General features: G+C 48.4%; 1 protein-coding gene across 1 annotated transcript in view; it reads right to left on the bottom strand.

Annotated features, from left to right (window-relative positions):
• Positions 1–21,625, bottom strand: part of LOC139050093 (phospholipid-transporting ATPase ABCA3-like) — a 92,485-nt gene extending 70,860 nt beyond the window's left edge. The window contains exons 1-5 of the mRNA XM_070526300.1: positions 21,369–21,625; positions 19,635–19,921; positions 7,222–7,437; positions 5,241–5,320; positions 2,828–2,977 (exon numbers count right to left, since the gene is read on the bottom strand). Of these exons, the coding sequence (XP_070382401.1) occupies positions 2,828–2,977; positions 5,241–5,320; positions 7,222–7,437; positions 19,635–19,921; positions 21,369–21,580 (945 nt within the window). The 5' untranslated portion in view covers positions 21,581–21,625. The remainder of the gene's footprint in view (positions 1–2,827; positions 2,978–5,240; positions 5,321–7,221; positions 7,438–19,634; positions 19,922–21,368) is intronic.
• Positions 21,626–22,429: the final 804 nt, after the last annotated feature.

Below are 22,429 nucleotides of genomic sequence, written 5' to 3'. Positions count from 1 at the left end.
ATAACAACGCGCATCTCTTAGCGGTGGCGGCAAATAAATGTGTCGCTTATTACAGCGCTCACATTACGGCAATTAGGATGTGGCCAAGACGAGAACGACAAAACATTAATCAAAAGAGGACGCAGAAGCAGTAGATAGGGCACACACTTAAACGTTCTTAAGAGTGCATGTTTTTGATGACGTGAAATTTTATGTTTATAACTTCGGAATGGAATTTGAACGTACACGAAACTTGCAAGTTGGCATTTACCGAAACGTAACATGGAGCTAAAAAGCAGCGCACTAACTTTCCTTTTCGTAAAGCTTTTGACATAAACCTTTTCATAAAGAATTTTGACATAGGTTATATATAACCATGACATAGAACTTTATACAGTGAAGGCAAAAAAAACAATGTCTTTTTTTTTCTTTTTTTTTCTAACCGTCGAGCTCCGGCCCGACGAATCGTCGTGAAGGATGCTTGTTTGTACGGGTGCGTACAGGAGCTTCAGCGAGACTACATGAGAACTGATGCGCGCTCAGATGCCGCAGTCTGCTTTGCCCTGCGCCGTTCTGTACGCTGCATTTGGCGACAGGCGACAGAGGAGGACAACGTCCACCCGTCGTCACGGTGAGTGGATCTAGCCAAACATCCCGCAATCGTGAGTTCACGGTCGCATCTGCGACAAGCATGGTTCATCGAAGCACTAGTACATTCTAATACGCATTGTTGCAATGCACGTTGTAATATGAGTGTAAAAAAAAGAAGAAGAAATTGTAGTATCCTTCAGCCCGAACGGCGAAGTGGTGAAAGCGACAGCGTTAGCGCCTTTGTTCCTCGCCCAACTCTGTACTCGTGTCCTTTTTGTGCCATTCCTCTGTTATCAATAGCAGGATTATAGAAGAAGAAGAAGTAGAAGAAGAAGAAGTAGAAGAAGAAGCAAAAGAAGAAGAAGAAGAATGAGGAGGAGGAGGTTTTGATTGTGAGAACGGAAGAGCGGTTGAGCGCACGCAACATCTGCTATTATTACACGAAGTGAGCTTTGTGGTTTATAAGCAATATAACGGCGGTAAACATTAGCTAAGTAACTCAACAAGCGTGGCGCCACGCACCCCAAAGACGAATACGAACAGAGTTCAATGTGTACTGGGAGTATTCACGTGACGTCATGTATACGCCGTTTTGTTGTCCTGGAGTCACAGCTACCGCTACGCTGCTGTAGATAACGAGATGTAAATAAAGCCCTGCTTTTCTTTCACCGTGCTCGATGTACTGCGGGAAGCGCCAGCTGCGGGAAGCGCACATGGTTAAAAGAAATCATGGGGTTTTACGTGCCAAAACCACTTTCTGATTACGAGGCACGCCGTAGTGGAGTACTCGGGAAATTTCGACGGCCTGGGGTTCTTTAACATGCACCTAAATCTAAGTACACGGGCGTTTTCGCATTTCGCCCCCACCGAAATGCGGCCGCCATGGCCGGGATTCGATCCCGCGACCTCGTGCTCAGCAGCCTAAAACCATAGCCACTGAGCAACCACGGTGGGTAAGCGCACGTGGTTGTCCAGAAGGGAACGTTCCGTGCTGACGTTCCTTCCATTCCAAGTTCCCTTAATTCCTTCATTCCTTCATTCGACCTTCGAAACTCATCGCATCCACGCGTGTTCGAAGGTTTACAATCACGATACGAAACGAGGCGAAAGAAGTAATGGTTGGCAAAGTGTGTTCTGACGCGGGTGTGTAACGTCACGCCATTGTGCGATAGACGTCACAGAATGCTGCCAACTGTCATCGTCCCCTCTTAAGGGTACGCGAATATCCGAAACTTTAGGGGAACGAATTTGATATTGCCTTGTTTATTCCGGCCTCCGAATCGAGTAGTCCTCATTCGTGAACGCGATTATTTTCCGAGTGATTTTACAATTTCAGATCGCCAGCTGTGTGCGATCAATTATAAAATAAATCTAAACTTGATCCCGGCGACCATAGCAGGGATAAAACACGAGAAGGTTAATGTTGGAGCATGCTATACATCGCTCAGGGAGCCAGACTCCGCCGGGTAAACGGTTACCGCTCACACTCACAAATGAGTCCCGAGTTTGCGAACAAAATGCCGATTCGCTCTAAGTGCTTCGTTCGTGCTTTTAATAAACAACGCTTCATAGACTGAAACACAATGACAGAAACTGCCAGACGTTGTGGATGTGCCAAGTTCGGGAAGATAATTCTAATTAACGGTGTAAATGGCTGTTCAATATTCAAATTTATTACAAACGTACTCGATATTCGGTTCGATTCGATTCCGGAACTATTCGATTCGGGTTCGCTTGGCTCTCGAATATTACTTTTCCCACGCCGCCATCACATTGTTACCTAATTAATTAAATTAAAGCTGTCGCGCAAAGCTACGGAGGGGCAAGGCTTAATAGCGAAAAACTAATCGATCCACCTGAGCGCAAACAATCACTAATGTAGTTGCTAGTTCGCGCTTAGGTTAATATAGTTGGTAGTCCTGCCTCTTCGTCAATTTGCGTGACAGCTTTAATGATGTCAAACCCGCCATGGTTGCTCAGTGGCTATGGTGTTAGGCTGCTGAGCACGAGGTCGCGGGATCGAATCCCGGCCACGGCGGCCGCATTTCGATGGTGGGGGCGAAATGCGAAAACGCCCGTGTACTTAGATTTAGGTGCACGTTAAAGAATCCCAGGTGGCCTAAATTTCCGGAGTCCTCCACTACGGCGTGCCTCATAATAAGAAAGTGGTTTTGGCACGTAAAACCCCATAATCTAATCTTAATGATGTCAAACCAACTGGCCTACTGCGGAATCTTGCTCAAATACGTATTCTTACCCTTAGGCCGCTCTTGTTCTCGGCGCAAAGTCGAGCGATTATTTGGTACATGGGAAAGAGGAATGTGGCAGCCGCTAGCCAGAAGAGGCCGTACCGGTACCGGACGATGTTTTCGGGGAAGTCCGGCACAGGAAACGCCTTCACCGTGATCTGCGAAACACGCCGGAGATGGCGATCAGTTTCAGCCCTAGCACGATCGAGAATAGAGCGCAAAAAAAGAAAAGAAAGTTCTACAAGCGGGCGCTACTGGCATCGTCGGCCTGCTTTATGTCCACTGCCGGAACGTGGCCCTTTTCCCTGCAAGCTCCAGTTACGTGCTCCTTGTGTGAGCCGATTTCGTCTACGAGCCTGCTAGTTATCCTAATTTCGTAGCAACTCGACTGCGCTTCCCTTCCCTTGGCACTCATTCTGTTTCTATATAGTGGATGCCCTCTCAGTTGGCACCCATTCTGTTGCTGTGGGACAATATGCCGCGTATACTCATGTGAGAGCCGAACTTTTTTTTTAAGGCGTAAACATTCTTTGGCGAGCTCCCCAGCCCTGTAACGCGAAAAGTGTAATGCCTTGTCTCTGCACAAACATGTGTAATTTGTGACGTTAAGAGATGTAATAGTTATGATAGTGTAAATGTGGAGCATTGGTAGATTTTAAGCGATAAGGAACAATTTAAAGCACAACGATAAAAAGAGGATACCCATGGAGATACATAGGGCTCCTTAGAATATGCATGGGGGAGCATATAGTAGGGGTGGGCCAACCGAAATTTGGGTGCGGGCCAACTTTAAATTTGGGGCCGAGCTAACTTAAATTTGGAGGTGGGCCAACTGCACATGTGCAAGTGGGACAACTCGAAATTCGTGGGTGGACCAACGTGAAATGTGGGGTGGGCCAACTCACGTTAGGGGGATGGGACAAGTTGAATCTGGCAGTGAGCCAACTTGAAATTTGGGTGTGAGCCAACTTGAGATTTTTGGGGTTGCCCAATGTCCAGTCGAACGCTGCTGAGCGCTTCCTTTGAGTTGCGAACGCCTTGCGGGCAAGCGAGTGCGCTGAGACGCTTGGCGCGTCTTCATTCAGGTGCACTCAGGTCTTCAGGTCAGATCTGAGTGCACTCAGGTCTTCGGGTCAGACATGAAGTGCACCAGGTGCACTCAGGTCCTCAGGTCAGATCTGAGTGCACTCAGGTCTTCGGGTCAGACCTGAAGTGCACCAGGTGCACTCAAGTCTTCAGGTCAGATCTGAGTGCCCTCAGGTCTTCAGGTCAGACCTGAAGTGCACTCAGGTGCACTCAGAACGCAGGGGAGAGCTTGCGCGGGCAAGGAACGCGCGCATAACACAGGCTTGCGATTGCGACTGCGAGTGTGACATGGCACGGCGGCGATGCAGACATGGGGGTGGGCCATTTCGTTCTAATTTTTCGCGTCGTGTGCAACACTCTTGATTCCTTTGTGCAAAGACAGCGAACGCTGTTTTTTTTTATAACGCGTGTATTTAATCACGCGAGCATGGCATGAAGCTGCGCGGCGTGCTTATCATAGTCCTCACTACGACAGTAATTAGGAGAGCCACCAGCAGCAGCAGAAATAAGAGCGAACGAAGATAGTTGGCGTTCGCATCATTGCGTCGCATTTAGTGCGTTGTTTAGTGGGCGACAGTGTCGCGTGATTTTCTTCCTCCCAAGAGGAACATGTGTTGCTCGAGCTTTCAACGAGCACATGTCTTGTCAGAAGTGAGGCGATGACATATACAAAATCGTGGCGGTCTTTTAAAATAAAACAAAAATGTTAATTTGGTATAGCGCTGGTCCTTTGTGTATACGTATCTGTTGGTCCCCGTCCTTTTCAAAGTTTCAGCGGTAAGTCGGAGCAACTTCTCCGAAAATAAGTATGTATAATCCATGACTTGAAGGCTATATACTGTCCGTTCCTCTGGGATCACTCGGAGCTGCGCAGCAAGAGCGTCGTAGTAGTGTTTCCGCGCACGGCACTCATGCCTGCGGCAAAGCACGCAACGCTACACATGCTCGGCTGGCGAGCCGACTGAACGGATATCGTGGGCGTGGCCGGGGCCACTCGGCGTTTGTTGCAGCCAAATGCACTGCGCATCTCTCGGGTGTCTCTGGAGACATAACCCTCGATGCGTGGGGCACCAGCGTGTGCGCTGACGATACCGTGACAGCACGGCGGCGACGGCGGCGGCTCAAACGTGCCTCGAGTGTCCGTGCAATCGCTATGGCGATGAAGGTACACAAATAACATCGAGCAGTACCGTCTCATTGGACAATGCGGGTCACCTGAAACTATACGGGTCCTGCCGGCGTCGAAGAGCTGCCTGACATTCGGCCTATGTTCGTGTCAGTGGTGCAGGCTTGCGGTGGGTAACCGATTCAGGCTGCCCCACGTGGCGTACTCACGTTCGTTACGTTATCGTCGTCCTTGCTCCGAATGCTCAGGTACGCATTGTTGATGGCCACCTGCGTCATGTAGGCCGTACCTGGAAGTGAAAAAAGAAAAGAAAAAGAATCGAACCTTCCTTATAGGAGGGTGGGGGGGGGGGGGGGGGCGTGTTTGGAAGTTGTGTCAATTGCTGTGGACAGCCGAACATAACCGTGTGTCTCATTCAACAGCATTATTTACTGCAAATCATATTGACCGCAAAAAAGACGGGGACAGAGGAAGAAAACACATAAACAGCACGGGCGGTTCTTCAGAAGTTCTTCTGAAGCATTATTTACAGTGCACGAGGTTGATTCACAAACGCGGCGAACGTACCGCACCAATTAGGTATGGGCGGAACTAGACACGATAGCTCAGTGCGGACCACATGCAATCTCGCCGGAAATGACGCAGCATATTAATAATCAGCGAGGCTCCATGGCACAACCTCCGAGATAAGGCAGCGACCGCGGCTCGCCGAAAATGTGGCATGCCATGGCCTGGTGTTAGCGCCAGCATCATAATTACTAACCGTCAGATGCAAGATGCACGCGTCGTTTGCTTAGGTGGTGCTTAAAGGTAGGTAATAAGTAATCAGAGAATCACCACCTTTGCAGCATTACGTAGATAGTTTCATTAGTGCCTATTACTCATTTGTAAACAATTCATCCAAAGCTATATTTCATTGCAGTCGGCCGTTAAACTGTTGTGGAGACAACATGCTGAACTGCGGTACCGAAATTTAGGTCATTACGGCACATCGCTTGCTCGACAACAGTGCACCTTCATAATTACCGTGTTTACTCGATTCTAACGCCAGCTTCTTTTTTTTCTGAAAAACAAAATTACTCAAAAATGACGTAGCGTTAGATTCGACTACATGACCAAAACTACAATAGTAAAAGCTATCGTCCTCGGCATTCGAAATTTCTCTAATCTAATCATCACGATGCTGTTTACCTACGGGAGTTGCGGTAGCTTTGTGCCCGCTCTGTTCAATATTTCGTTACAATCTACGGGGCGTTTAAGAAACGCAGAGTGTCAAAGGCGATCCACAGCACCCTACATTGGACGCTCTGCGTTGTCGATTGTGTCAAAAAAAGCCTCCGGCGGCCACAACTAGTGATTGTCCTGACGACCAAGTGATGACGAAATCACCATTACTATCTCTCTCCTCTCTTATCGTGAAAAACTGATGAGTGAACAAACAAGTGCCTCGCATTCAGAATTTCTTAAAATAAAAAAAAAAAATTGTGTGCTACAACGAGGGTCATTGCATTTTTCATCTTTGGATGTGAGAGATCGGATGGGTGCCAGAACCCCCCCCCTCCCACACACACACACCCCTGCCCCCCCACACACACACATTCCCAGTGAAGGGCCGTTTAGAATCGAACCTCTTGTGTCCTTGTCTTGTATTGCGCTGTAACGAACCAAAAAGATATAGTGCATTTGCGAACTTCGAAATTCTCAAAAACGTCTCTGGGACATGACACCGCAGGGGAGTGGCGGGAAACAGCACGCATTTCTTTTTTTTTTATCTTTCCCTGCGTGCAAGCCTTTTGTGAGATACATACGCATTTTACTATACGGGCATTTACCTTTAGAGGCTGCACTCAAGCAGCAGCGAATTCGGAACAGCAGAGGCAAACAAGCAACGCGTTGCTGTTAGATGACAGCGACATTGTTCGGTAATTTGCTGTTGGCCAATTTCGCCAGCTTCAGGTACTTTTCCGCATAAATTCACTCGAAATACTTCTTTGACGTCTTTCGACCTCCGGAATACTTCCGTCAGAAACCTCAGAACAAAAATAAAAATATTTTAGACAAGGCCTAGCACTCGTAACATCATAGAACGACCCCGCATTCGCGTAAAGTTTACGACAAAAAAAAAAAAAACCGGAAGACTCGTCGGGTTTTCAAACGCTGCAAGCTCCGTCGTGGGCGACGACGCCTCACCCCACAGTGGCCGGTCCATCTCCTGCTCGTAGAAAAACTCCTTCGGGCGGCGGAAACCGATGTCCAAGCCCTTGGCGCCCGGGTTGTCGCTCTCGAAGTAGTGGAGCGTGTAGACGAGCGTGGCCGCCGTGTTCGACTCGAAGTGGACGCACGCTACGAACTCCACTAGTGAGCACGCGGTCACGACCACACTCTCTTCGAGGTAGGCCATTATGGCTGGAAAAAAAACGAAAAAAAAACACGCGGAAGTGGGTCGCGCGGTTGATCGCGAAAGTGCTCCTACAAACTGAAGAAGAGAGAGAGAGAGAAAACAAGGGTAGGAAAGGCAGGGAGGTCAACCAGAACAGCATCCGGTTTGCTACCCTACACTGAGGGCGGGGAAAGTGGAATAGAAAGAGGAAGAAAGGGAGAGAGTAAGCACTGAGTGCGTGTGGGAGGGACACTGTACACAGGCACACTATAAACGGTCTCTTAAGCCGGTGCACTTCATGTATTGCACTAGTGCACGAATCTCTTTTCGAGCCAGTGACGGGTGTGGCCACGGTCCGAGTATCTTTGAAATTGAAGAAAAAAAGAAAGAAGTTACCAGGCAGGCGCTAGCCGTTGGCCCATCTGTATATTTAATTAATTAAATTATGGTGTTTTACGTGCGAAAACCACTTTCTGATTATGAGTCACGCCGTAGTGGAGCACTCCGGAAATTTCGACCACCTGAGGTTCTTTAACGTGCACCGAAATCTAAGCACGCGGGTGTTTTCGCATTTCGCCCCCGTCGAAATGCGGCCGCCGTGGCCGGGATTCGATCCCGCGACCTCGTGCTCAGCAGCCCAACACCACAGCCACTTAGCAACCACGGCGGGTCCGTCTATATATTTGAGCTGAATTCTGGGATTTTACCTGTCAGAGCCACTTGTAACTCAACTACGTGTTGCACTATAGCTCGTGAGAAAAACCCAAGTATTAGGGCTGAATTCACTCTGGGCACACCGCAAAGAAACAAACAATTATGAGGCATGCCCGGGTCCGTCTGTATATTTGACCTGAAAAGTGGGGTTTCGACTGTCAGACCCACTTGTGCCTCAACTGCGTGTTACAGCCCGTGAGAAAAACCCGAGTATTACTTAGGGCTGAATTCACTTTTGGCACACCGCGAAGAAACAAACAATTATGAGGCATGCCGTAGTGTGGGATTAATTTAAGCCGCCTGTGGTACATTAACGTACACTCAATGCACTGTACACGGGCGTGCGTTTTTGCACTTCAGCCCCGTCGATATGCGGCCGCCTCGGCCGGGACTCGATCCCGCGACCTCGCACTTAGCAGCGCAACGCTCTAGCCACTGAGTCATCACGGCGGGCGAGCCAGGAGCATAAATTTCAGTACAATCTGGAAATGAATATTTTCATAATGAAACGAATTCGCAGTAATAACGGTGTCATTATTGATTGGTCAGGAGCCGCTAAAGCGGCACCATATGGCATGGTGCCGAATAAACTGAGTAAATAAATACGTAAATGTAGTCGTGAAGGACATCAATATTTGCGCAATAATCGCGCACAAATTATCTACGAACTGATTCTCGCCATTTCAGCCTAATTATTATGAAATTTGCGAGGCATGTTTCAACTGCAGCTCCGAAGTCGGGCAGCTTCATACGAAACAAAGAGCGTCATACGAAAAAGTTAACTTTGCGTTTCGTTCAAGTGTCGAGAAAGAAGCATTCAAGGTCGACCGTGAGACGTGCTGCTGAATTCTGTACTGCAAAAAAAAATTAAAAAGCGGAGTCGCAGAAAACTTGACTGGAAAGACAATGGATTTCATGGCTGGTATTGTGACTGGACCAGGGATCAAAGTTTGTGCAATGTGGTTTGACGTTAGAATTAATTAAGTAGCAAGAAACGCGGCGCCCGCGTACGCCTGGCGTGTTCCTTTTGTCCATATTTCGCACTGGGGTGCTATGCAGGATGCGCCGAGTTTCTCGTTCACCCGAGTTTTGCCCGAGTTTGCTCGACGGCAGTCAGTGAACGGAGATAGCGCGGAACGGGCCGAAGGTGCAGGCAAAAAAATATGTAGACAGAAAGTCGCGTATGACAACATGAGCGCACCCTGCGCGGCCCGCTGCTTCCACGTTTCAAGCGCAGAAGGCTGCACAGCGAAACACGCGAGCGCCGCGTATTGTTATCAACGGATTATCGCAACGTAGCGATACCGTGACTGCCCCGCTGTCTGTCAGCACACTTGCCGTGAGCCGTTTGCCACGCCTATCCCGGGCGCGTCAAGGGCGTGCCTCATCTTTCGGGCGCTATCTATCTATCCTCCATCGAATGCGAACGGGGTACATGCGGCGCATTCTTGCACCTACACTTTCACTCAAACGAATACGTTAAAATACGACAAATAAAATAACGCACATTTTTATTTCTTTAGGTATCTGTTTTTCGTTTTCAATGCTAGAAATTTGTGATGACAAACGGAGATCGAGCAAATTATTAAATTTTGCACATCTTGCCGTGAGTGGCGACAGGGAGGCGAAAGCTTAGAAGCGGTACATTGAAGCGGGTCGTACGCACGAGGGCGTTCATACGGTGATAAGTCGCCTAGGGGCGCTGCAGTGCTATTCTCAATAAAGTCGGTCATGTTCCATGGAGGGTAATGGCCACTATTTCTCTATTAGGGGAACAGAAACGCAGCGCCGCGGTACGGCTGTTCATCGCAGGCGCTTCACTAGGCTATTAAGGCCCCCGCTTTACCAACTAAAAACGACACAACAGCTGTCGCTGTAAAATGGCGGTATGTTATTTTAAGGCCAAGATATAGTCCGGCGTTCTCGGCGCGCCAGGCCGCGGCAGGCGAAGTCGGATACGCTGCGCTAGCGACGCCAGGGGTGCAAGAAATTTGCTTCCTCTAGAGTTCGGCGTGCGCGCGCAGCTCGAGGCTGGCGCCATCTGTGCGTCCGGGAGCGCAACTTCGCCCCGGCGAACAGCTGTTAACATGGCGCATGCGCGTCGTTCGGGTAGCGCGCGCGCTTCTCGTTCCGCGCGCTGTTTGTGCGCTAAAATGAAAACTTTTGCGGGATGGCGTTAACTTCTCCTGACAGCCAGAAAAAAAAAAAACATAAGGTTTTACGTGCGAAAACCACTTTCTTTCTGATCTGGGCTTCTTTAACGTGTACCTAAATCTAAGCACACGGGTGTTTTTCGCATTTCGCCCCCATCGAAATACGGCCGCCGTGCCTGACAGCCAGAACATCGCACTCATATTGCTAGTACTTCGGCTACGTCAAAAACGGAAGCGGGCCATGCATGTACATGCGAAAGCTATTCGACAAGCGCCCTCAACTCGGCGACTACCACCAGCTAGTACAGGAGCTGCGAAATGCAGCTTACCTGTGGCGAGACCACACTGCTTTCGTATAGCTTCCCACGCGTTGTTCTTGCGCTCTGTGTCACGGTGGTCCATGCGTTTCACATCGTATACACATGGAAGGTTGCAAATCGCTTCAAGCAGGCGTCCTCACTCGCGCTGTCATCCCACACGGATGTTCAAAAAACCACAGCCGCACTGTCAGTACGCGCACCGCAGGCCGCCATTCTGCCTTCTGCTCGCTGCAGCGCGCAGTGCATTCTGGTCTAGCGGCAGCCGCGTGAAATAGAACACGCTCTATGTCCGCGCCGGCGGCGTTGTGCTCGCCAAGCGCGCCTAAGCACGCCGGCTACGCCGTGACGCCGAACTGTAGAGTGCGCGTTTTTCACCGACGTCGCTTAACCGCGACGCGCGTGGCCGCGCGCGCGCGTTACGCCGGACTATATCTTGCCCTTTAGAGTGCGTAGTGACGCAGTTCAGTGAAAACGTACCAGTTTATCTTTGTGCGCGAAGCCTCTGCGATACATTGCGAAACGTGCGTGCTTCCCCAGCGCCAGAATTCATCGCTTGTCATCGCTTGCCCAGTGAAGGCGCCTCTGAGCGCATGTACGCAGTATATGAGTGTGTTGTGCAGTCGAAGGTGCTTGCGGATTACCTCTGCTGGAGCCAGCAGCGATCGCAGATGGATATCGTAACGACACCGCAGCACTCGCATTTTGGCAGGTGAGGGCTCTTGTGTGCAGTTATGAAATCAGATTTCGAACGGAGAGAGGTGTTGGAACTGTTGAGTGCGCAGTGGTACATGATGAAGAAATGCCGTTGCACTGGGTCTAGAAGAGCGAGCGATTCTCGGACGCCGATCGTGTTTACGACGTTGTGGCTCCGTTTCATCACCGCTGACAGAGCAGCCATCTGAAACGACTGCTGCAATAAGCACTCAGCATCGTCGTCCCCCTCGACGCCTCGACGCCTTGCAAGCACCTACAGTGACGTGCCGATAATTATTTACTGTGCGCTACGCGCCGCAATGCAGGCAATGAAACCGTGTTGTGCGGCCATCTTATCCCGAGAAGATGTATGCCAGCGACAGTCAACGCTTTGTTTTCGATAGTGGTGCTCAGTACATCACCGATGACAGTGCGTTGTGCGTGTTTTATGTCGGCGGTCAAGATTGTTGATGCCTCTCAGCTCGACACCGCGTCGCTGTTGCCGGAAGATAAGTTGGGCGTGGCCCAACTGTAGTGGGTGCGCGCGCAATAGTTACATGCCTCGCGCGGGGCGTGACCTCTGGTTTTGATTGACAGGCGAACTCGTGCTAAACTCGTACATCGCGAAACCCCCTCCGAGTTCAACTCGGGAACATGGCGGCGGCAGCAGCAGCCTGTTTCATTGCATCCAGCGGCAGCAAGCGTCAGTATGACCGTCCGGACCCGTTCACCTGCATGACCGACGGGGAGTTTCAGCGTCATTTTCGCCTGTCGAAGGCATCAGTGTGCTGGCTGTGTGACGAGCTAGGCGAAGACTCTCGTCTGCGGAGACAGCGTGGCGGGCTTCATTCGTTCACCGTCGTAGAGCAAGTCATCTGTGCCCTCCGTTTCTACGGGACTGGGAGTTTTCAGGGAAGCGTCGGCGCCGAGCGTTACATCGGACGCCATCAAACTACTGTTAGCCACTGTGTCAGAGATGTGTCTGACGCGCTTATCGATGCGGCAGTGCGTAAGCGGTGGCTAGCTTTCCAGAATACTGCGGCGGAGCGGGCATATATAAAAGAATGCTTCCCACTTCGTGGGAACATTACGAACGTCGTCGGGTGTGTCGACGGAACGTACGTAGGAATTAAGGCGCCTTCAATGTCAGCGTTACTGTGATTAACAGACTTTTTCGCTGGTTGATCACTTTTTGTCGATTGTTCTACTTATCTGTCAGGGTGCCTTCCAAATGGATCACTTTCTTGGGAAAGGGGTTAAGTATAAATAGATAAATGGATATCACTAATTGTGTGAAGTAACCTATGAATCCTAATCTCATAAAGAACTTGGGGTTCTTCATTGGTGAAGTTACTAAGTATGCACAATGCTGAATTTTGGTCATGCGTAATCTATCGGCCGCACTATGAAACAGCGAGGCATTGCACAATTTGTTCCAGCGCGAGATGTGGATGTTGCGCCAAGCCGGTTGTGCCTGTGCATTTGTGGCGAAATGAAAATGCATTGAGAATCTTAGTGTGTTGGCTTGCATGAAGAAAATACTTCAGATTGTTTGCTTTGTTCACTGTCGATGCATGTGCCAGAGGTTCAGTGCATCTTCTTTATTTTGGGGGGGGGGGGGTGGCGTTATTTTGGATAAATAAATTGTATATTTTCGTCTCATAATGGGGCTCTAATTCTTAAGCATTAGAACAATGCACATCCGATACTCTGCAGAACTCTCTGTACGTGAAGATGTCATGAACCACCAAGGCATTATTACATATCGGGAGAAATGTGGTGCAGATGCCAATGAAAAGTGGGTCTTTAACCTACCATGATAAAAATAAAACTTGCAGAGCAAATAGACCATTTGTACAGCTTTAGAGCAACGATTACACAAAACGTGATATGCCCAAACGAGTAAACACTTGCCGCATTGCCAAAGTAGGCTGAGCGACATGCAGCATATATTGGCATTGAACATTTCTCGTAACTGTTATTTTTATTGTAAGCCCTCGCTGTCACACCTTTCCCTCCAGCACTCCCTTTACTGAAACGTGGCACTGGCTTTCCATTGGTGTCATGATGATAATGGTAACGGCAGCAGCAAGGCTGATAATTGCGGCGCATGCCCTTTGGCTACGCCTGATAAAGCATGCCAGCCTTTGCTGGCTAGAACCAAAATCTTAAGGCGCAGTCGTAACCAGGTAGCACGTGAACTCGCAGAAGCTTTTTACATTGATAAGTCAGGTGATGATTGTGTAAGCGATTCCAGTATAAATTTGTATAAGAAAGAAAAAACGTTCTTGGCATGTGCGCTTAGGCAATGATTAGGCAATAAGAATCTAGGTATATATATTTGTGTTCCTTCTGAATAAAATCAGTCGCGAGTTTGCGCCCGTCCGTGTCTTTTTTAGCGCAATTCCCTTCTTTAAGGCTGGTTAATGCTTGCCTCTTTGATTCCTGTGAGTTTAGTGGTAAAGAATATGGCACGTTCATACATACAGCTGTGCTGCAAAATTTAACATTTGTGATTTTTCGGAGAACTAATTTGTGTTGGGAAATTTCAAAGATGTGCACCATTGTGGCCTAATAACTAGAGCATTGGTGAGGTTGAAGACGGTGTATTGGTATAGAAGCTTGAAGTTTAATTGCACAACAATTCCACGGGACACAAAGAGAAATACACACAGCAGAATGCTTTGCTGTGTGTGTTACACTTCTTTGTGTGCCGTTGAATTGTTGTGCGATCCAACTTAAAATAGAGCATTGGGCTTCTTTGGTGCAGGACTGAGGAAGTGTGAGCTATTCGACAACATGCCAGTGCCTTGCCACACACTTATGGAAGTCGGAAGGTTTGCAAACAAAGCTTTGCTTTCAAATCCACCTGCTCATGTAATACAAGCGCTGATTGAAAGAACCATCACACAAAAATAATGGTGAAATCAATGGCCTGTGAAAAGTGTAATTTGTATATAGACACTGTTGACATAATAGGTGCCATACCGGTGCCATAATAGGTGCCATACTGGCCTCAAAATTGTACTGGACAGAGCAGTTTGTTTCCTATGTGAAGCTCGACCTCCCATTACATGTTGTGCAAATAACCAAGCTCAGTTTGTTTTGACGTGCTACACAACATTCAGTGTAATCTGTTTTTGATTCTAAAGAAGTGCCAAACACCACCTCTTTTTCAAGGACGTCATGGGAATATTTGGCGAGACCTTTTTCAGCCCCTCATAATGGAAGTGTGGTCAGCCAGCTTTGCTTGGATGCCTTTATAGATTTCTGCTCCTGATCATTCTGTGCTATCAAATTGCAGAAGTCTATGCAACTGGTGCAAGGCATTACGTGTTTCTATAGTCGGATACAACTTTAGGAGGCTGCGGAATCTGCACTTTAAGGCAGGTGAACACAAGCCTGCACCAATGGGCACGCACTCGAGATTGATATCGTGCCGCCAGACAGACTAATATTGCTCGTTGGAGAGGGACTTTTCCTTTAGACGTGTAGGCAATCGGCTGCTGCGCTTTGGTCATCAGGGTGGGGCCTCTCCTGTCTTCTGAAGTTTTATCCGACTGTAAAGGATGCTGCTTTTCATACAACACAAAAGGACAAAGTGTACAATTATTTGGCCTATGAAATGGATACATCAGAAGTGTGCTATGCAAGGGCCTAAGATGTGTGAAATATAGTACATGCAATTATAAGACAATGGTAAAGAATATGTGGTATCGAACATGCATGTAATGGCACATTTGAATCGGGGAGTGTTGCAGTCATATGCACAGTCTATAGGTGATAGCATTATTAAGCTCCTGCTGTTTCCTTTCTTCATTGTGAATTGCACACACCGTTCATCTTGTGGCTAATGAACATGCACTGTATTCTTGCACATAGAAAGAACAAACAGCATGATGACGTGTATGCTGCATTAGTGCATTGTTTATTTACATGGTCCAAGAGTGGCACAGGTTGTCTTACGTTTTTGCCTATTTTAAAGGGACACAAAGTGCATGTTATAAGTCTCGTAATATGCACAGCACAATGTTTACTGCAATAATTTTATTCATGTTCTTGAATAATAAACAAAATATTAAACTGAAAGCTCCTTTATAAGGTGCCTTCTGTGGGCTCGACAGGAGAGCAGTGAGGGCACCGATACTACTGTTGCGGAGCAGCCCTCTGGACCTTTGCCACACTCTCAAGAGCACGTGCCTGGCGCTCGCCTACTGCCACCAGGCGGTTGAGTGGCTCCAGCAGCAGAATGTTTTGCTGCAAAAAAGTGTATTGGAATGGATCAGCCACGTACAAACCATTATTTACAAAGAAAAATGCTCGTTGCACTATTAGTACTAAGTGCCCTTAAATGTGGAAGCCTCTAGTGTAGTATGCATAGTAAAACAATGCGTTGGGACAACATTGCTTTATTTTTCAAAACTGGGGTTTTCTTTTTCAGAGCCAATTGTCATGTTGATTAGTGTGCCAGCAGCTGAGGTGGCCCTGCACCTTCACGAGTCTCTACTGTCAGCACCACAAACCTATTTTTGTTCGCTGCAAAACAAATGCCTCACCCTACAATCCCTTCTTATATGAGCTGATTGCATCCTATGCCTACAAACATCATATTCTTGTCCCATTACGCAATTTTCTACCATCCTTGGCTGTAGTTCTCTCTCCTTGACATTCATTCTGTAATGCTTATGTAATCACCTGATATGAATTGGCAACAAGTGATCGATTACGTGCATGGCCTGCCTGCCAATTCCTTTCTTTTTTAATCTCAACTAGCATATCAGTTGCCACGGTTTACTACGCCACTGTCTTCCTGCCTTAATGCTATCTGCAACAATTTTTGTTACTTTGCTTTCTACACAGTCCTTGACATCTCAAGTTTCTTTGTTAACCTCCAGGTTTAGGTCCCATATTGCATAACCGGTGGAATGCAATGATTCTAGACTTTTTTCAAGGATATCGGTAACGTGGCGATCACGATTCGGTAATGCCTTCCATGTGCTGTTCAACCCATGAAATGTTTGTATAAGTTTCCTGCTTTATATCAGTACTTGCTATTGATATTTCACTTGGATAAAGATACTCTTCCATAAATTTTCTAGCTTAATGTCACTCATTAATTTCTGTTGCCTCACCAAGTTAGTGAAGGTTACCTTCATCTATTCCATATTTTCGCGGGCCCACTTGCACGTAAAAGCACGAACACTCATTGGTTCTCACTGCCTTCTTTAAACTGCTGGACATTCAGTTCGTTACTACGAAAGTGACTTAATCCGTGCACTCTTATTATGCTAAATATGAAACAGTAGAAATATACTTATCTGCAGTTTGTCGAAGTCTCCTTCACTGTGTTGGTAGCGAGATCCATCGTCGGTACCACCTCGTCGCATCGTAGCTATATAGGATGTCTACCTTTTGCCCACACTATGTAATGCTCGTGACGCTCGCAGTCACGCAGAGTGGAGGAACTCAGCGCACTCGCAGAAGCAGCACCGCACAAGTTGTTTCTTCAGCACTTCGCCGTGAACAGTAGGTGCGCGTTGCGATCTGTAAAATCGCGGAAGCTATTGGCAGTCTTACCGGGTGCACGGGAAGATTGCCCACGGAGGAACAGAACTATCCAAGAAATAGTGGCCTTCGTCGAGCCTGATCACTACGTCGCGCACTGCAAGCTCGTTGTACGGGTTTGTTTACTCTGGGCCTCTCTGATGCTTAGCCGCCATGCTTGCCCGGTGAATGGATGTGATGACGCCACTACAGCGCTCCCTCGTGGTACAATGCGAAGCGTACTAAATTACAAATTAGTCTAGGACTCATTCAGTGCACATCTCGTAAGCTTCAAAATGCTTCTAAACCACGTTAAAGTAACTAATAATATTGTACTAAATGCATTTGTTTTACAACTTGCTTCTGCATGTAATGCACTCGGTGGAACGACAAACAAGTGAAAGAAGGCACGACCATGCACCGACGGTATGATCACGTGAGCCCCAGTTTGTCGACCGCCCAGAAGGCAACGCCCAAGGAATGATAGCCAGCCAGAGTGAATCTAGATAAACCAATGAAACTGGAGGCTTGTAGAAAGATAAACTGTGTCTCGGTACCATTCGTGCTTTCATCTTGGGGTGTCGCCAGAGCTCGTGAAGATCCCGAGTTTCCCCAAACTCGGCGCATCCTGCATAGCACCCCTGGTTTGCTATTCCTGATTATAATGCGCATAGTGTCACATTGATGATTTTAAGTGAAGGACAGGACGTGGACGTAGCGTACGTCCACACACGTCCACGGACGGCCACGTACGTAGCGTGGACGTACGTAAGTGAAGCAGAAAACGTGGACGTACGTAGCGTGGACGTACGTGGACGTACGTAAGTAATGGACAGGACGTGAACGTACGTAGCGTGGACGTACGTGGACGTACGTATGTGAAGGACAGGACGTGGACCTACGTAGTGTGGACGTACGAGGACGTACGTAAGTGAGGGACAGGACGTGGGCGCACGTAGCGCAAGTACGCACGTCCACGCTACGTACGTCCACGCCCTGTCCTTCACTTAAAATCGTCAGTGTAACGCTAAGCGCAATACAATCATGAACGTCCACCAACTAGCCCCCTTCATTGGTTGACTAATTGCTATTCCTGAGGTGTTGGTTTCAAAGCGAAGTATCCTTGGGCTCTTCCTCCGGATTTCGAACAAACAGCGATTCACAGGGGGGAAAAAATGACCGGATGAAGTTAATAACAGTGACTTACGTAACAGAGCGAAACATAAGGAAGAGACGACGATAGAGACCGAGTGAAGAAAAGAGCGCTGACTTAAAACTGTCCTATCCTGCTGGCGCTTTGTATGTATACATATGCACAGCATCGACAGTAGAATAAACAGCTGGAAGTCAGTGTCATTTTCACACGGTCTCTATCGTCGTCCCTTCCTTATGTTACGCGCTGTTACATAAGTCACTGTTAGTAACTTCACCCCGCCATTTTTCCCCCTGCATCGGCTCGAAAACGCTGTTACGACCGGGCGCGCGCGGCCGCCCCTCGGAAGCCTTCGAGATTTTGAGGCAGTTCTACGAAAATTTGTCGACTCGATTTACTTTTTCACTCGGCGGCCATAAGAATCTATCCGTGTAGCAGCATCCAATTCTGCGTTGAGTCTAAAGACTCTTGGCTCGAGCGCCTTGGAAATGCCCGTGCGAAACCGGTATCAGGACAAACAACGTCGCTGCATGGAGCCAGCTTTATCGGTAAGTGGAGTTGTCTTCGTCAGGGTCAGGACAAGCAACGTCGTTGCATGGAGCCAACTTTATCGGCAAGTGGAGCTGTCTTCGTCAGGGCAGTTGCTTCCCTAACGAAGACAAGGTCATTTGTCGGAACAGTGGCTCCTGCGACATTCCTTGTTCGACCATTGCTAATCACTATCACTGTAAAATAATGTACACCCTTAAAGCAAAATAGGGTGTAAATGTGCCTATAACTCACACCCTTAGGGTGCAATTTATGTAAGTGACACCCTAAGCGTGGGAGTTATGACACACTTACACCCTCTTTAACTTGTAAGGGTGGGAATTATTTTGCAGTGGTATACCTCGGTGTTTGGAGTTAGGTAAACTTCGCGTCGCCACGAGTAGCGCCGCAACGGGTAGACTGGTGGCGTTAGCGAGAGCAGGTGTGGTATCGCGTAGGGTGGCGGCGGAAACGGTCGAATCTCAGAGAGAGACGAAGGTAAGAGAAGAACGCTGCTTCGATTCGCATTCAGAGAGCGAAGCAAATGCGAAGGGCTGCGTTGTGACGTGGGAGGTTGTGCAAGTAACACAAAATTTCCATCGGCTAAAACAGTCCCAAGTTAGCGTACATCTGTCCTGCCCAACAAAGCGATAAGTCACTACACAAAACGCCTGCACAGAATGTGGTCTGATACATCCTTTTAAAGTACCTGGACCTTTCCACGGAACAGCGCGCGGCGTTCGCAAGCTTCTTTGACTTCTCTAAAATTTATCATATTAGGGTTGCCCTATTCCTGGGCCACTGTGCATGTGCGCCTGGGACCGTGACGCATTTAATCAGGTGAATCACCAACTTTGATTACAAGATCTTCAAAAGCAAAAATTTTTTTAGCGATAATCATCTTTTCCTTTTTAGCTGCCTAACGACTGACAATGTGGCTTTGAAAACGCTACTTCGGCAGATTATTTTGATTTTCCGTCGATTCTTGCGCAACTCTACGTAACGAGCGCCGAATGCATTTCAGAAACCACGAGCGTATCAACAGCAAGATCAGTAAATGCAGACCCGATTTCAGCCAAACCCCCGAACACTTGGTACAACCAATACGGCATACGTACCGACTCCTGGGAAAGCGGTGGCCACGAGCATCTGGTTGTCGAGGTTCGCGGGGCTGTAAATGGCGTATACGGGCTTCTCCTTGCTGCTGTCGTTCGAGTCGGCGTCCTTAATGCGCCGCCGGTCGTCGAGGTAAACTCCGTTCACCATCTCGTCGTCAACGTCGTCATCGTCGACAATGGCCGAGGTAGTCTTCGTCGTAGGGTGCTCTTCGTCGTTGTCGTCGTCGGCGTATTTTTCGTCGTCGTTGTCGTCGGGGCCCGGGTATTCATGCTCGCGGAATTCGGACCTGCGAAGGGTTTGCTGTCGGCTTTACCGGTTTGGAACTGTAGCAGGTATCGTGCGCTACAGAAAAGACGGAGTCAAAAACGAAGGCGTTATGTTCCGCCCTCTGGCGTCCTCAATTCAAATTGTAATCCAGCTTCCGCGCAATTATAGATGGAAAACTGCAATGTATAGTCTCTTACAATAATACCACATTGGTGTGAGCCAATCAGTCTCTTCCACAAAAGCAAGTGTAGAGTAAAAAAATCACCAACGATTACGATACTCTCTAATTCGAAATTTGAGCGCAGCCCTATACGTGTTTTCATTGCACGATATGTTGAGACAAGTAATTTGAGAGAGACATATAGCAGAGTCGGTGATCGTCGAAATCTTACCCGTCGAAGGTTCCAACGTGGTCGCTGGTGCCGCGTGGCATCCAGCAAGTACCACACAATTCGCGTCGCGCATACATACATATTACAAAACAATCGCACACGATGACAATCGAAACAAGCGCGAATGAGACCAAACCAAGTTAGCCAAACAAGCTCGAGTCAGAGCTGACGCGAGCGGACGACCACACAAAATGAGCGGTCCGGCTGAGATCACATAAAAGAACGCATCGAGCAGTCGGGCGGGTCCGCATGACAATAGTTTCCCGCGCGTACGTCACTGAAGAAAAGGCTTTCATCGGTCTCCGCTGTTCGCGACTCGCGTCCTTTCATCTCCCGCTCCGCGCTCACTCTTTCATCTTTCGCTGTGCTCGTTCGCTCGGTTACACCGACGACGCCGACGCCGATGCTTGCGGAGGAGCGGACACCTAAGAGTTAAAAAAATTAAATTATGGGGTTTTACGTGCAAAAACCACTTTCTGATTATGAGGCACACCGTAGTGGAGGACTCCGGAAATTTCGACCACCTGGGGTTCTTTAACGTGCACCTAAATCTAAGTACACGGGTGTTTCCGATTTCGCCCCCATCGAAATGCGGCCGCCGTGGCCGGGATTCGATCCCGCGACCTCGTGCTCAGCAGCCTAACACCATAGCCACTGAGCAACCACGGCGGGTCACCTAAGAGTTGCGTTCTGAATGAAGGGGGGTGGGGGGGTGGGGGGCCGAATAAGGACAACAGGTCAGACCACTCAGGAAGAAGCCGCGTCCTGGGGTGGCTTGCACGAACATTTAATAAAAAAAATAATACCGAATTCAAAAACGTGTTCTTGTGCGGACTAGGCGTCGTCTAAGAAACATTTAAGAACGCGTTCTTAAATACGTTATTGTTTTCGTCATCAAACGTTTGTGCAAGCCGCATCCTGGTCTCCCTACAGTCGAGCCGCGACCGCTCTCCTGGCCGTTAGGCCTCCCCGTCGGTCCGCTTGGCTTTCACCACAAAGGGAAGGACGCAACACGTCTCTCGTGTACTTCCTCGTCCTGCCTGTCTTCACTAGCGCTTAGTAGCTGCTACGAACCTGCGGCTTCTGAAGTCGAGCCAGGATCCCGCGCTGCCACTCCCCTGCCTCCGGCCCTGGTCGTCCGTTGGCTGGATGACGAAGGTGGTCGACAGGAACACCAAAGCGAGAACGAGCACGATCACGAGTTCGAGGAGGGACAGCAGGTAGTGGCGCTTGATGCACTGGATCGCCAGAGTCCGCCAGAGGACGGCGGCCGTCTGACGTACCATGGCAGAATGGCCGACAGAATGCTGCCGCTGCTGCTGCTACTGCTCCTGATGATGATTGTGAGGAAGACAAAGTGTTTGACGCTACTGCTACTGCTGCCGCAATCACAACAACATGGAAGAAAGAAACAAGCGCTTTCTTTCCTCCGTGAATAACAACGTCACATGTCATAGAGTTTCTCCTTATATTACAGTGTTATAGTGAGAAACTCTATGTGACACTAATAAAGTATCGTGAATGAATGAATGAACGTAGATGAAGGTGACGATGGTGATAATATCTAGCTATGGCACGTACCCACAAAGGACGATTGACCAAAATAGGGCAGTCCAAGTTGGAGAACAAAGAATAAACCAATAGTCGACGCTACAGAAGACAAGATCGACGTGCATGGTGGTTCAAGTGATTACATAATTAAGCATTTATTACATGTATACATTTTTCCTTCACTTTATATTTTATATTTATTGTGCACTCATTTCTTATTTTATTTGCATCAACTTTCACGCATAAAGACGTCGACGTTGTCTTGTTCAGCGTCAACGCTCAGCTGCCACTTGCTTTTTTCAGCGCTGGACACTCTGGAACGCACACCTCGCCTTGGTTTTCTTGCTGCTCGTACCATATCATAATCATCCGCCACCTACCTTTCCCTGTATTTCCCACTTCCCCATTCCCCAGTGAGGAGTAGCAGGCTAGAGACACGCTCTCCAGGCCGACCTCTCCTCCTTTCTCTTCATTAAAATCTACTCCTCCTCCTCCTTACACGTAACCACGATGCACAAGGCCTATTAAAACCGGTTGTTTGCAGCTTCTTCAAAACACGTGACACAGGCTTGGCCGACACAGTC

This window comes from Dermacentor albipictus, chromosome 9, assembly GCF_038994185.2.
Source record: "Dermacentor albipictus isolate Rhodes 1998 colony chromosome 9, USDA_Dalb.pri_finalv2, whole genome shotgun sequence".
Taxonomy (NCBI): Eukaryota; Metazoa; Arthropoda; class Arachnida; order Ixodida; family Ixodidae; genus Dermacentor; species Dermacentor albipictus.
Note: the sequence above shows the minus strand (reverse complement) of the source record. Positions and strands in the feature narration are given on the sequence as shown.